The sequence below is a fragment of the Squalius cephalus genome (assembly GCF_949319135.1).
Source record: "Squalius cephalus genome assembly, chromosome: 24".
In the NCBI taxonomy this organism is placed as follows: Eukaryota; Metazoa; Chordata; class Actinopteri; order Cypriniformes; family Leuciscidae; genus Squalius; species Squalius cephalus.
The window spans coordinates 20,452,137-20,468,783 of NC_137145.1; the positions used below are offsets into that span (position 1 = coordinate 20,452,137).

Consider the following 16,647-nt stretch of genomic DNA (forward strand, 5'->3'; position numbering starts at 1 on the left):
ACGGGCATTTTGCACTAGTTCTACAAATAAAGCAAAATGACACATTTAGCTTCTGAAATGGTAAGATTTTCACTTTGAAATTGTATTCTTGACAAAAAGAAAAAAAATGTCTGGTGGTTGAGTGATTTAAGATGTTTAAGGCTGGGTTTGCACTTACCTTTTCACTTTTAGGTTTGGAAGGTAAAATCAGTTTTGTCTGTGAGGGAATCACTGTTCTTTATCTTTGTATAAGGTGGTTTGAGTATCTTGAGTGTCCTGGTCCAAAATCTCTGGGGGAATTCACCCCCAGGGTTAAAATCAGTTGTTTTAACCGGGAGCAACAACTATGCACCCAGGCAGAAGAGCTGGTCCTTGGGTTGTAAATCGACCCATTGTGAAGGGCATCCCTGGGTTCAGCTCTTCCTTAGACCTACAGCCAGGGACCAGTAGCAGCAACTCCTTCATTACTGGTAAATGAGCTTTAAGTTATCTCAGTACACTGTAAAATAATTTTTTGCTGCATTAAATTAAGTAGGCCTATAATCCAAATGGCTGGTCCAGTCATATCAACTGTTAAACCTTGAGTAGTGGTGAATTGCTTTGACTTGTGAAAGTGAACAGTGCATGTAGGCTAGTTAATGTAAAAATATGTTGCCATGAGTTATTGATCAAATTGTCCAGTGTATTTAATTGTAATTAAATTGTGCTTTCCTCTTTTGTGCAGTTTTACACAATACACCAACACTTTTGTCCCCAAGCAAGTGGTGGCTGAAGCATGTGCAGTAAGTGGACTTTTTCGAACTCTACATCAAAAGGGAAGAAAGTACAACACTTTGTAATATCCATTTGTTTCCAATGCACAGGACAGTGAAGAAACCCTCTCAGATGACTGTCCTTTAGAGAAAGGATCTGTAAGTGCATGAATAACTTTACTTGATTTACACGTGTGTACCTATTATGTCTGACTGCAATATGAGTTGCAGGAGTCCTCATCTACAGAAAGGCCTACATTAGAGTCTGCACAAAGAAGTGATACAGAGGTTGGCAGTTGTGTACTTTTACTTTTTATTTTTGCGGCATGTGTTGACAGTTTTTTTCCCCCTTTTCACCCCACAAATGACACAGGGTGATATCCGTTCCCTATATAATAGGAGTCTCAACAGACAATAGAGTATTTTGAAAAAACAAAAATTAGGGGAGAACTAGAACTTTTTAAAGAAAAAACTGGCACTATATAGAGTTGCTTCAAAGGAACTTCAGAGTTAGTGCTAATACATTATTTATTTCACACAGAGTACTATTGCTGACCTTGCATAATATCTCTTAATGCAGGCAAAAGATGACTTGATCACTGGCTTTTCTTTACAAAGAATAATTGAAATAAAAAAGGAACTAAGCATATTTCTATTGTCTTTTATTAAACATTTAATGAATTTAAAAAATGCTGTTCCACAATTCTGTCACAGATCCTGGCCATTTTGCTTCACATTTGTGATTTGGAACATAGTCACACACCATCTAAGACATTTTTGTCAGTCAACTGCATACTTTTTTGATTCCATTCCTTTTTTTAATTTGATATAATAATATTACTAATGTGTTAATATTCATGAGTAAACTAAATATTCACAATGTGCATGAATGTATTTCTGTCATAGATCGCACCTCTGTGGCTCTCTCCAATCACCAAAGATCACATCAGAAACCAGCAGGTTTACTTCAGCCCCTTCCAGTACCGCAACGTCCATGGTCACATATTGCTGTTGACTTCGTCACCGATCTGCCTCGCTCCCAGAACTACACTACAATACTTACCATGGTGGATCGATTCTCTAAGGCCTGTAGATTAATTCCCTTAACCAAACTACCTACAGCTCTTAGGTAGTACCTCAAACTACCTACCTCTTTTCAGACAGCAGAGGCTCTGATACAGCAGGTCTTTCGACTGTACGGGCTACCTGAGGATATAGTCTCAGATAGAGGACCTCAATTCACCTCCCGGGTCTGGCAGGAGTTATGTGCACAGCTCAACATCAATGTCAGTTTGACCTCCGGATATCATCCGCAAGCCAACGGTCAGGTAGAGAGGTTAAACCAGGAACTTACACGTTTTCTGCACACCTACTGTCATCAGAATCAGCAGGATTGGAGTCGTTTCCTCATGTGGGCCGAGTATGCACAAAATTCTCTTCTCAAACCCTCGACAGGTCTCACACCTTTTCAGTGCATACTTGGCTACCAACCCTCTCTATTTCCCTGGTCTGGCGAACCTACCGATCTCCCTGCCATTAATGCCTGGTTACAGAGGAGTGAGGAGACCTGGAACAACGCTCATGTACACCTCCAACGAGCAGTCCGTAGAGTCAGAGAACAGGCCGATCGTCATCGGAGAAGGGGACCAGAGTATGCTCCTGGACAGTGGGATTCTTAGACAAATAACTCCAGTATCATACCGCCTAGCCTTACCATCCACTTATCGTATTTCTCCCACCTTTCATGTTTCATTGCTCAAACCTGCTGGTGTTCTGAGAGGAGAGAGGGACCAGGATGAGGTCGCGAATGAGAGTTCCCCTCCCATCATCATCGACGGCGAAGAGGCCTACCGGGTAAAAGAAATACTCGACTCAAGGCGCCGAGGCAGGGAGTTACAGTACTTAATCGACTGGGAGGGGTATGGTCCGGAAGAAAGATCCTGGGTGAGATCACAAGATATACTGGATCCCGCACTTATCACTGAGTTTCATCAGAATCACCCAGAAAAACCTGCCCCCAGACCCCGTGGAAGACCTCGGCGTCATGTTGGTCCTCGCTTCAGGAGCCGCTCGCAGGGAGGGGGCTCTGTCATAGATCGCACCTCTGTGGCTCTCTCCAGTCACCAAAGATCAGGTTCACCTGAGTATTGAACTTCAATTCCCATCAGCCCCGTACCTAGGACTAATCACCTGCACAGGTGCATCCAATTATCCTCCCTATTTATACTGACTCTGAACTCTTGATCATTGCGAAGTCTTGTTTTGCCACGGCTGACATTTCTGAGCGTTTTCTCTGCATTGTTCCGATTCCCTGTATCCTGACCACTGCCTGTTTATTTACTCTCGTGTTTTGTCTGCTGCCTCTCCTGACCTCTGCCCGGTATTGTTTATGATTCTCTGCTGCCTGCCCCGACCTCTGCCTTACACTGTTTTTGATTCTGGATTGCCTTTGATATTGTTGACGCTGGTCTCTGATTTCTGCCTGTTTGACTATTCATCTAATAAATACTGCAAATGGATCCGCACGTCTCTGACCCATCATTACAATTTCACTAATGATCCTTCCTGTCAATTTTTATTTATTTACTTTATACTAAATTGTCTAAGAAAACGCTATAATTTGGTTTTGAACATCATTAGTGTCAATTTGGAAAAGGAGTTTTATGATGTATTTGTACTGACATCGTGACGTAATTACCGTTCAGCTCGCGCTGCGTCCTCAGACTGCTTTGAGCACGATGAGGAGAGTTAAAGTTAAAGTTAAAGGTGCTCTTTCAAGTCTGTAAAAGTTCTGAAAGTTTGATTAAGTACACAATATGCATTAATATTATTTTTAAGACTGTTATAAATGTCTTAGGAAGTGTTTTATGAATGGATGGATAGGATTTGATAGTTTTATTACTACAGTACAGCGGTTTGAGTAATATATGTGTGCGTCAACAGAACGTGGTGATTTTAACTGATTAATTAACTGGTCTTTAATCTGTGCAGGTGATAAAATCACAGAGAAAACATTTATCATTGCTGTATTCTCTCTTTAATCCATCTAGTACCATCTACATGCTCCATGATAATAAAGCCAATGTCAGCAGCAGTTCCAGTGTCCCATGTCTTCTCTCAATTAAACAACACAACGCAGATCATAACAGTGGTCAGATTTAGGCCGGTTCCACTAATCTGGTATCTTAAGAATCGTAATAGTAACTTACCTGCACATTTACACTGTGAACCCAATTTCTGTTCACAAAATCCCCTTCATTGAGGCCTTAATGGGTACGTGTGTTCAGTCTATGGCACCGTTAGGGAAGCCTGAGGGACACATACTGTAAGTCATACTTATTGGCAAGGCCATGATTGCATGAACTTAATTAAAAATTATAATGTACCTACACTGGCAAAAATAAATAAAAAATCTGCTTTACAACCTTGGGTCTTTAGTGGTTTAGAAATACCACAAAAACCCCTAAAAACTGCTTGAGCGCCAGGTAAACTTGGCACAACAGACAGCATTTATCACAAAGTTCTCCGCATCTCCAATAGTGTAAAGGAAAGAATCTCAGGGCAATGTACACAGTTTGTGCTGTTGTAAAAGCCAGACTCCGACGAGTCGAACATTAAATGTGTAATGACACTCTCACGAGTCACGAGAAAAACGATATCTCTCAAAAAGTAGGCCTACACTACGGCTGCGTTAAAGGACTTCCCGTATCAGCTCCGCGTATAAAGCCGCAAACTAATCTTGTTTTCATGAAATAAGCCTGCTCCAGAGCAGGTTTAAGCTTACGGAACTGTTGCTATGACAGTCCAGGATGAGCGTCGAAGAACCAAACAATCCAAGATCATGCCAAATCGTCAACAATCAAATCAAGCTGAGTTAGCGATGTACGAAGAACGAGACCCTGGACAGGTACAAACACATGGGTCAAAACATTATGTCTGTCATATTACTTTCAATGATATTTTAAGGGATGCACAATATACTGTACAGTGTATCAGCACTATATCATATCAGCTAATATGCTTTGGTTAGAATCATAAGTTCCCATTATTTCAACTTTTTAATCATGTTTAAGTGGAATTCCTGCTGGAAAAACAGCATTACCCAAGACTCTACAGAGAAATCGCTATCAGTCAGGGAGCAAATTGCAACAAGCAAATTGCACAAAAAAAAAACAAAACACTTCAGCCCACTTATCCATTTTTTTTTTTTAATTCATGAAAGCTGGTATACAGCCTTTTGCAATACTTTTTTGCTTCAAATCAGTTTGTAATTTTGCGATTCACCTTGTAAATGTCACGGGTGGTTGCAGGAAGGCAGACGAAGATGATGAATAAAGTTCCAATATGAAGTTTAATGAGGGTAATACAAATAACACAAAGACAGGCTGGGCAACACACACTAAAGGTAACATAGGCCGAACAGAAAATGAATGTGAGGGATGAACTTATAAAGCAAACGACAAAAGACTGTAACAAAGGATACAGATGAGTGGCAGGAATGACAAATGTGACAAATGACAACAAACTGAAAGTCCATTAAAACAATTACATTGTTCCTTCTCATGAACCAATTAAACATGACAAAAAAGGGATTGGGAAATACTTAAAACTTTGCCCTATCTCTAATAAACATTACAGTGACACTGAGCATGTGAAATGCTTTGTAAATAGTTACACGTTCTTTCTTCTGTTGAACTCAACTTTTTATTCCTTACTTGTAATTTAAAAAATAAAAAAATAAATAGAAAAATGAAAAATTCTCAAGTATTCTTAGACTTTTGAAGCCCACTGTAGATTTGATATATTTTGAGGAACTCAGTCCAAAATTTATGTGCTCTCCATCTTAGACGTGACGATGAGTCTCCAGTGATGACGGCCCATCAGGTGTTTGAAGAGTTCATCTGTCAATGACTGATGCAAGGCTACCAGATCATTGTACAGCCAAACAGGAAGCCACAGCCTGCTATAGCCCCGCCCCTCAGCAGCAGCCCCCTTTATTCCAGAGGGTCATCCAAGACTTGGAAGTAAACGCCCACTGCTATGATTGGGTAACAGTTTTGCTTGTTAAAATAAGTTTCAAAATATCTGCTACACGTGTGGAATTGTTTTGAAATTGTCAAATGTTTGCCATTAAGCCAGAGTCTGATCCCGAATCAGAAAACCTACACCACAACATAATTAAAAATATTTTCATGATTTGTAAAACTTTTTTCCTTTTGTCAAATCAACTTAGATGACTAATGTGTTTCAGATAACATAATATTTTGAGTTTCTGTTGATTAAAGCAATCTCCATTTTATTAAATCAATATTTAATTTTAATTTCAATAAATTCAATTTTAAGGCAACCAGGTTACTTAATTTTTTAAGTTAAGTTAAGTTAGTTTAGGTGCTAAAAACAATGTATATAAATTAGAAATTACAGAAAAAAATATTGTATTGTAGTTCCTGCCATCAAATAAAGTACAGTAAGCAGCTATAAGGAAGAAAAGGGTTTTTGTTGAGGATATTATAAGAAAGTATTGAGTGTTTCAAGAGGAAATTTGTAACCTCTTACAATCTGATTAATCACATTTAGCTTGATGTTACTGATAAGGTAACATTTCTGTCCACAGAATACAGGTCTAATATCCTTAACAGAGTAAGATGATACAGATGTGATCTTTAAGCAAAGAATCCATAGAAAAAGACACAGACGGCGAGGAGGATAATAGCGTTAGCGTTGACCACGTTTCTCCACAGAGGTTTTTCAGTGGTGTCTGTGAGCTTCAACTTCATCGCCGCCTCCTGTTCTTTAGTCAGTTTAGGGGCATTGCCTTGATCAAAGCCGCAGAACCAGTTGTAGGCCTTCTTACAACAGCCGGGTTCCTCACGCACCTCTGCAGGGTCAAGAGATGAACGGAAACGTTTGTTATTGGTTATTTAAAGTTAATATGTTATATTGTGCAATGTGATTTACACAAATAAGACGTGTCTGGATCAACATCCTTTGTTTTTCCTAGAACAAACTACAATCTAGTCAATTAATCATGGCCATAAACTAGTCTCAGCATCAGACGGCCCACCCACAGACACCCACAGTCCGTTTACTGAACCACGTGATGCACGATGCACACAAAAACTGTGAGTGTTACCTCTGCTACCTATCAATGATTATGAATTTGGTGGCTTGTGCAGATGTACCTTCTGTTTCCTCCTGTTCATCAGTCCAGTCATCTAACTCCAGATCTATCCTCTCCTCAGTGTTGTTCCTCAAGCTCCAGCAGAGCCTGTACAGCTGCACAACAACAAGCGGCCACAGAATGAGGGAGAAGTTGCTTTTTTATAGATACAAAATAGTTATACACTTGCTTCATAGATTTATCTATCTGTCTGTCTGTTGATCAACTTAATGCATCCTTTCTTAATAAAAGTAATAATTTATATATATAAAAAACTTTTCAACCCAAAATTTTGAACTGTAGTATAATGTTATACGTATAATATGTGTATTTCAAGTGAAATAAGAATATTTAATATTTGTTAAAAAAAAAAAAAATATATATATATATATATATATATATTCGCTTTGGTACCATTTTCACAAGTAAGGTGTACATTTTCAAAACTCTTTGTACAAAACTTCAAACGGATCACACTTGTAACACAGCTGGTCATTCTTTCAAAACATGATCCCATGCTTTCATTACAGTTATACACATTTCAGTCCACATAATCATTGTTTCAAACACAAGATTATTGTAATATGTAATGGGGACATTTGGTTTAATCACTGAAACACAACAGTATGATCTTTCAATTTAGTAACAATCAGTTCATTCAATAGCAAACAATGCAAAATACATGTTTTGAATCACCCTTGTTGCTAAAATAATTACAGTAATACAGGCTACAGTTGCCACATTAGAAAATACACTTACATTACCTAACTTATGCAATTGAATCCATAATGTTTGTAATAATATCTATCTAGTGTGTTATCAAAAGGTGTGATGAAGTTATGAAACTGCCATGAGTTTTTGTGCTAGAACAGAGTTTGTTGGCAATACAGTAAATGTTCTCACTGTATACCATATGCTGGCGCGGATTAATGCACAGGCTTGCATAGGCTGCAGCCTAGGGGCCCCACGTGTGCAGGGGCCTCGGATTGGCCAGACGATTTTTGTATTTTTTTTATTTTTTTTATTTACTTAAGCGCGAAGGCACGGCGCCAGGATTCCAGTTTTGGGCCAGACCAATTGTGGGTGGGCCTTAAATTAAAAACGTTAAATTAAAAACCTTATCCACTCACTGTTTAACCTAATAAAAATTACTGACTAATATACTGTTATATTATCTGTGCGTATACATAATATAGATTTTAATAGCCTGATGCTCTTTAAATATTTTGTTGCACTGTAAAAAGTTTCGGTGCATAGGACAGACCCATCCGCGATCGCTCTCCATGGTTCTGACCAAAGAAGAGCGCTTTGAAATCTCCATTACGCATCATACCTGGGCTGCGTTTCCTGATAACGTTGTCTCTTAGCGCGCTACGAAGACTCTTAAGGTATAACTTAACTAAATACTACCTCTAAAGGTATACAATTGCTAGGCGTCTTCAGGGCTATCATCCACTCGCGAGGCAGAGGCGCTGAGAGGCAGAGGCGCTGAGAGGCAGATGGCGCTGGTCACGCTAACTGCACTAGCCGCGCTAGCACCCTGGGGTGGCAGAGACGAAGATGTGCTAGGTGATGTGGATCTCAGCTCTCTTCATCTCCTTGTTGCAGCGATGACTCTGAGACTGTACGTGCGCGTCGTTTTGTATATTGTATCTCAATTTTGATCAATGTTTTATCAACCAATTGCCTGTATTTAATAATAAGAAGCAAATATATAGCAGACAATGCAATAAGCAACAAATAAATTGTTTATTTAAGAAAGCTTTTGGTTGATGGGTTTTCACTAGTGTCACTTTGATTTTACATATGTATACATTTTTTGTATTGTTTTGTTTTACCTTTCTCGTGTACAGCACTTTGTGATTTTATCTGTGAAAAGCGCTTTAGAAATAAACTTTACTTACTTACTTACTAAGGCGCCGGCAGAATCACTTGCATTGCACGTGAACTGAAGGTCGCCGAAACTCAGCTTGTTTTCAAGCCTCACAGATGTGAGAAATATAGGCTATCTATTATAGAAAGCTTGAAATGTCTCCTTTTAAACGAAAATATTCAAAACCAAAAGAAATAGGCTACTCTCTGACTCTGAATATGTAATCCGAAATGTGCATTTCTCTCTGGCGTTCATGGCGAGTCCGCATTGCCAACTTCATCTTTGCAGCGACACAGAAAACACCAGTTTATTAATAAATAATTAAATGTCTCCTTGCTATTTTAGACACATTCATAATCATTACTTTTACCGGTTCTTTGTGGCAAGCTTTATGCGTGCGGTCGTGCGCTTACGTAAACGCTCATTATCCTATAGCCTAAGTAATTAATATAAAGGGGCGATTTGTCCACGAATGGCTTAAATGAACAACTACTAGTCGACTAGAAAAAAATTTAGTCGGAGGCATATGGCGTTATATGTGTGCCTCAATCCTGAGCGAGTAATTGTAAGTTTTGAGCACAGAGAACTATATACACAAAACTAACAAGGCACTTTTAAGTTAATAATAATAAAAAAAAACGTACCAAAATGTGTTTTAATCCATTAGTCTCGCTGTAGTCAGTTATTTTTTTTCATTTTTTTTTTCAGTCAGCTTCTGGGATCCTGTAGATAGTTCCATAGATATCATATAATAAAGGATTATATATGGATATATAGATATCTATGGATAGTTCTACAAGACGGGCTTTGGTTCTACTAGCGATTTGATTGGAGACCAACAGCCAATCACAATTGACCTTTAATTTTCCGATTGGTTGATTTTGTGGCACACTTGTAACGCTGTTGCAAGTTGAGCGAGCGTGTGTGTCAAGATTTGAGCACGCAAAGAATTAAGAGGTTGAGAGAGAGAGAGAGAGGAACTTGACAGGAGCGCAGAGAATAAGTTTGGGAGAGAGCACCTGAGTAAACTGCGTGAGAGGGGTTATTATTGCACGTTAATATGGATAATAGCAAACAAGCAAATACATTGCACGGAATCGTTTTTTCTTTGCTCAAACAAATTTTTTTTTGCGATTGTTAATTTCTGTTCAAAATATAATGTAATGTGCTTGCAAAATATAGTTCTTTGTGCTCAAAACTTACAATTACTCGCTCAGGATTGAGGCACACATATAACGCCATAGTGGCAGCCCTTATTCCACATATTTTCGAACCAGCAGGCCATTCTAGGTTGGGCGAGCGACCCTGCGGAATGAGTGAGCGGAGCGGAATATTCAGAAATGCGCTCTCTGCTCACGTGCTCTGATCGAAACAAACCCTAACCTCACTGTCTGCTGAACTTGCGCAGAAACATCAAAATAGACATAGCCAGCTTTTTAAAACTAAACATTTAGACTATTTTAGCACAAATGATGAGCTTATTGCCGATTTTTTATAATTCTTGACAAAATTAGAATATATTAAAAGTTTTTTGTTGTTGTTGTTTTTGAAGAAAAGTTGTGGCACCCATAACGCCGTGCCTGGCGCGAACAAAAAAAGACCCTAATTGGCCCATAAGAAACATAAAAAAACCCAAAAAAAACAAGCAGGTGATTGGGTAGATGTGAATTGTCCACCACTTGAAGGAATGTAAGGAAACACTGTAGTGTTGGCTCTCTCAATGTGTGTATGCCAGTTCACCGTAGTTGCGTGTGGACCATGTATGGCACTAAATACATTTTTAGTGGGGGCCTTACACAAAGAGCAGCCTAGGGGCCCCTGACCACCTTAATCCGCCCCTGACCATATGACTGAATCTATACTGTAGTTGACCTTTACAGATGAAGGGTGGGTGAGTTACAGTAATGTGCAGGCCCGGGGTGGGTAATCGGGAGAATTCCCGGTGGGCCGCTTCACTTTTGGGCCGGTCGAGGAATTTTTTTTTTCTTTTCACATTTGTCACGTTAGTTACATTACACGTTGCGCATTCTGACACCGCAGCGCGCAGCCTCTGCATGGGTTGTACCATGTGAGGGAGTTCTCCCCTCCCCTCCTATAGAGTTGGTTGGGTCCATAGTCCGTCTTTTCCAAAAACGTTTTCTCAGGTAGGCTACCGCGGCACCGCCTACCGATAGCTGGGCCGGCCCTACCGTAACGGTACGCGTCAGGGAGGATGGGAGGAAGAGGCCAGGAGGTATGGAAGCTTGTTTCCGCAGAATAAAACATTTTAAAAGATAATTGCGACTTTTTATCTCACAATTGCGAGTTTACATCTCGCAATTCTGACTTTATTTCTCAGAATTGCGAGATATAAAGTCAGAATTGCGTGAAATAAAGTCGCAATTGCGTGTTATAAAGTCAGAATTGCGAGATATAAAGTCAGAATTGCCTGAAATAAAGTCGCAATTGCGTGTTATAAAGTCAAAATTGCGAGATATAGAGTCAGAATTGCGTGATATTAAGTCGCAATTGCGTGTTATAAAGTCAGAATTGCGAGATATAAAGTCAGAATTGTGTGAAATAAAGTCGCAATTGCTTCTTATAACGTCAGAATACAAGATATAAAGTCAGAACTGCGTGAAATAAAGTCGCAATTGCTTCTTATAAAGTCTAAGTGAATTATTATTTAACCTTTACATTATTTGTTGAACCATGGTATTAGTAAACTACACAATAGTAAGAGCTGAACTGTTGCTTCATTTATCCAATTTGGAAAAAGTGCTAATTTGGAATTCCACCATGGAAAAAGTGGGCCTGTCTTGGGCCTGAAACTCCCGGGCTGAAAAGTGGCCCCACTCCGGCCCTGGTAATGTGGCAGTCTCTACCATGGTAATCTGTTTACAGTATCACATGGCACATACTGTAATGAAGAATGCTGTTTGATGCCATCTGTCTTCTTTCTACTGATGCATCTCTAATCAATCGGATGTTATACATTCCTTATACGTTTCCTCTCCCCTATACTCTATCCTGAAAATGTACACCTAACTTGTGAAAATAGTACTAAAGTGTATAAAAAAACTGTAAATGGAAAAAATGGTGGTACAGAAGCATGATTAAGAACACTCTATAATACTGAAGAGTATCAGAAGAACTTACATGTTTGTCGTCAATGGGTTTGGTCATGAGGGAGATGCCCAGTATCAATATACAGGACAGGGTGAAGAGGATTAGTGCAAAATAGAGGTAGTGCACACCACAGATGATCGTGGGACAGTTACTGGGGCTCACGCAGCTGCCCGTGCCATAGGCAAACTCGGGTATCATACGCGCCAGACCCACCAACAGACCAATACACAACCCGTAGAAAGCGCCCTGTGAGGGAATACCAACACTATGTGTCAATAGATAAAAAATTTACAGCAAGACTTGAGAGAAAAAAACATGAACAATATTATTAATATCAAGCTGAATTTAACAAGCAAAATGGATATAAACCAAAATATATAAATGGATACAAAGGGTTAGGGTTATATAAATATATAAAACTGTAAAAATGTGAAGGACTGACTCACTGCTTCATTTACTCTCTTGCAGAAAATGGCGAGGCAGAAGACAGCGGCGATGGGCGGTGCCAGATAACTGGTGATGGACTGCATGTAGTCGAAGAGCTGGCCGCTCTGAGCTGTCTGAACTATGGGGATCCACGCGATACTCACAGCAATCAGAAACAGCATGAACAATCTGTGCGCGTGAACACAGGCATCTCAAGAGCCTTTTCACATCATTTTCTGCTCACAAGGTCAGAAAATCAATATGCAACACAAACAAACAGACACAAGAACGCACCTCCCAGCAATCATGAGCTCCTTCTCTTTGGCTTTGGGACGGATCTTGGTGTAGATGTCCATGGTGAAGAGTGTGCTAGCGCTGTTAAAGATGGAAGTGAGTGAACTCATCAGAGAGGCCAGCATGACAGACAACATCAAGCCTCTGAGACCTTCAGAAACACACACAGCAGTTTAGACCCATAACACCAGACAGATCCTTCAAAGCATGTAAAGAGACTGATCATCTAGGTTACTAATGTAACGTTACGTCAGACTGACGTCATGGGGTCTCGCCTGGGAGCCCAATCACCTCCAAGTGGTAAAAGAACAAGCCAATGAACATTGGCCAGTGAGATTTGGATGATGAGTCACACCCACCCGGACATACAGGTATAAATAAGACCGGCCGAGACATGATCCCGGCCATTCAGTGGTGGTTTAGGGCTGTGTCAGGGGGGACGTAGCGTCTCCTAGGTATACATTAGTAATCTAAAGATGTTCCCATTTAGTCAGTCACGTTCGACATTACATCCCTATGGAAAGTGCCACAGCCACTGAACTGTGTTACGAGTGTTGGAGATGCAGATGATGGCAAGCTACGGCGTACCGTTTTGGCAACTGCTCTCACAATTTCGTAACCTACCTAGCGCCCCATGTAAGCCTGAGAAAGTAGTCTTACCAAAGGGGATGGAAGGGACAGGATCTTATTCTGGGGACGGTCGAAGCTGCTGTTCCTACACCAGGGAAGAGTGCCTTGGAACTCAATTCCCAATGTTTCTCAGCCATGACCATAATGCCAAATACGGAGACAACACACATAAACATGCAACGCGCTAACTGGACACAGCAGCATGAGGGTTGGGTCTCCTACTACCTGTCCCGAAAGGGAGTGGTGGGAACTTTGGGCATGTATCCGGGCCGGGGTATCAGGAAAGTGTGAGATAAGGCCAGCCCGAACTCTTGGCACGATTCGCTGACCGAAAAGGCCTTCAGGTCCCCCACCCTCCTGAAGGAAGCAAGCGCTGTCTTCAAAGACAGGATTTTAAGCTCAACTGAATCATGGCACATGGCATGCTAGAGGAGTGCGAGGTTCGTGGGGGCGGACTCGACAAAGAAGCTCCCACTGTAACCCTCAGATCTCCCTAACCAGTGCTAACCAGACCCGCGGCTCTACTACGAGAAGTGGCGGGGGGCTGGTTAGCAGCAGAGGGGACTCGTGCCTCCGTATTGAAGAAGGGGAGTCGCGACTGCAATGCCAACATGGACATGCTCTGGTAGTGAGCGTTGGTGTCCATCAGATGAAGTCAGGAACGACCGCATCCAGAAACACATCTTGAAAAAGACGCTGACCACCCGTGCTTGCTCTTTTAGGAGCTGTTTTTTTTAGCCGAATGTTGCACTGTGTGCACAGCAAGCTGGATGCATACACCGCTGGAATGCCCCGTCACACGGCAGAGAGATCCCACGATGAGCTTGCAAGCTGCAAGTTTTCGGAGTGTTCTCCTGATAGCAATTAAAATTGCTGTTATTTGCTCTTCAGAAATGTACTCTCTTTTCAGTAGAGGTGAATTGGAAGAACGATCACTGTGCAACCGCTCGGCTCCAAAGCAAAATATAAATGAAGTGAGTAATGCTGGTCCTATTTATACCCAAATGTCCGGGTGGGTGTGACTCAGCATGAAAATCTCATTGGCTCGTTCTGTTACCACTTGGAGTAGATTGGGCTCCCAGGCGAGACCCCATGACATCAGTCCGATGTAACATCGAACGTGACTGGCTGAATGGGAACTAGAAATATAAGGATATTACCGTTTGGCATCAGGTCCACCACTAGTTTCGGATAAGCAATATTACTACAGCCCACACTGGTTCCACAGTATAAGTCACACTCTTTTGGATCCACACATGCAATCTCATCTGACACAAACAAGAGAATATACACAAACATTAGTTTCTCTAATAGTCTTTGTCTGTTCACTGACCTTCTGATGCACATTGCATACAAAAACGTCACAAAAATGCTTTTTACTCTGATTGCATTACTTTTGGACTGACAGAATTTCTTATCACAAAGTCCACATACCATTTTCACAAATCAAACTGTTGTGGAATCTTGAATTCAGATTTACCCCCCTGAAATGTCACACGATGTTATTTGCATAACTGTATTTATTAATGAATTTTTAATTCTAAATGTAATTATTAATTGGCTTTTATTGTCAATTTTCATTGTAATTTTAGTTTAAGCTTTAGACATTATGTTATGTTTGTCAGATATGCACAACTGATTTTTAAGTATTATTTTATGTCTGCTTTTCAAAATTTTGTAAAAATTATAATTATTTATTAGAAGGATAAAAACATACTATGCATTATTATTAAGGTACAATATTAATAATATATTAAAGAACCAATTAAAACATGCATATTATTTTGTATTATTTATATCGTAACAGTATTTATTCATATTTTGAATGACCTTTTACTGACCTTTTTTTAATTGTCTTTTTGTTATATACTTTTGTCATTTTCATTATTTTTTATATTTCTATTTATCTTTAATTTTTTAATTTCCATTTTAGTAATATTAGTATTTCAACTTAAACTTATTTAAACTTTATTTTTCATTTTCATTTAGTTTAAAAAAAAGTTTTTCATCTAATTTTAATTTATTTCAGTTTTACTTCAATTTACAAAATTTGTGTAGTTTTAGTTAACAACACTGCGTCAAACAAAACAAACTGGTTATCAGATACTCGACCTGGGGTGCTCAAGTTAAGGATTTATTAAGCCCACATGTCATGCAAACAAGAAACTATGCTTCTAACTGTTAAGTTTAAGACATTAAAAATGTGTTCATGCACATTATACCTCTATGCTGAATATTGTTTAATATTTCACATGACCGTTTACCGAAACTAAAAGGGGACTCTTATTATTAAGTCCCTGGAAGAGCGGTTGTTGTTTTTGAGCACGAGTTGTAACGGATGGTGTCTGTGGATGAATAAACGGATAACGTTAATCGATACTGAAGTGTTTTTTTTTTTTTTGTATAACACTAACCACAGCTCGAGAGCTGTCGTTCAGACCACACAACTTTGCGATGCTGTTTGCGAATGTTCATTGGAACTATGGTTTCGGGAAACACAGACTCATTTAACGATGCTGATAACGACAGAACTTGGAACCATACCTAGTTAGCTAACAATGCTTTTTGGAAACACACCCCTGTCTAATTAGGCTATTGTTTGCTAGAATAAGATGCTAGTAAGTTGCTAGTGTAGCATGTTCTGTGAGAAATACATGAACCAGACTTTATTCTGATGGGCAAAAGTCTAGTTCGGTGAGACTAACAAAACCTAGTTGGCCATATATTAACATTAAAGTTGCCATTAAATATCACTTAGTCATGATTCAGTCAACATATTTGCTAACATGTACAAAATAGTTAATCCGTTGATCACCCATCTCAGCCAGGATGCTGCCAATCGTTCTCACCTGGGTACAGCACTCTGCTGATCATGCCAGGGAAAACCATGAGGAACATGGGCAGAAGTTTGAGATAACCACACAGGATGCAGCCAGCTTTCACATGGGACAGGCTCTTGGCAGACAGACAGCGCTGCACTATCACCTAAAACAAGATGGAGTGTTTGTGTGAATAACCCAGAGGAACATTTTAGTGCTCAGAATCCAGTGTTTCCCCGTACATTGATTTATTTGTATTGGCCCACCACAATATCAACATTGACCGCTATAGATTTCAGTGCTTCCCATTCATTAACTAGACTGTGGCAGCCCGAAAATATATTTCAACTTCTCATAATAATATAAAAGGTATTTAATGTTGTGTTTTGTGCCATTGCTCTCAAATAAATTTAAATCGAAAGCTCAATAAGGCTTTCTATCCTTTTCAAAAGACTGTCTGTTTGCGCTGCGCAAAGAGAAGTGTGGGCTTCGCTCACATGATCAGCACATGATCAGCTCAGCGTCTCAGTTCATAGTGAATGAATGCAGTGAACTATCTGTGCATGTGCTGAGTTTAGCTTGCATTTGGGAACGCAGTTATGCATT

General features: G+C 39.8%; 1 protein-coding gene and 1 long non-coding RNA gene across 2 annotated transcripts in view; one reads left to right on the forward strand and one right to left on the reverse strand.

The window, feature by feature from the left end:
- Positions 1-258: 258 nt before the first annotated feature.
- On the forward strand, positions 259-12,410 carry LOC307152319. The gene is made up of 6 exons (XR_013819992.1): positions 259-449; positions 704-761; positions 843-890; positions 963-1,019; positions 5,579-5,779; positions 12,341-12,410. It is a non-coding gene; the product is annotated as an uncharacterized lncRNA (long non-coding RNA).
- Positions 5,766-16,647, reverse strand: part of LOC307152317 (sodium/glucose cotransporter 1-like) — a gene marked incomplete at its 5' end in the record, with an annotated part of 50,828 nt that continues 39,946 nt past the window's right edge. The window contains 7 exons of the mRNA XM_079860851.1: positions 5,766-6,609; positions 6,914-7,007; positions 11,903-12,118; positions 12,319-12,487; positions 12,593-12,743; positions 14,383-14,490; positions 16,072-16,207. Coding sequence (XP_079716977.1) covers positions 6,395-6,609; positions 6,914-7,007; positions 11,903-12,118; positions 12,319-12,487; positions 12,593-12,743; positions 14,383-14,490; positions 16,072-16,207 — 1,089 coding nt within the window. The 3' untranslated portion in view covers positions 5,766-6,394. The remainder of the gene's footprint in view (positions 6,610-6,913; positions 7,008-11,902; positions 12,119-12,318; positions 12,488-12,592; positions 12,744-14,382; positions 14,491-16,071; positions 16,208-16,647) is intronic.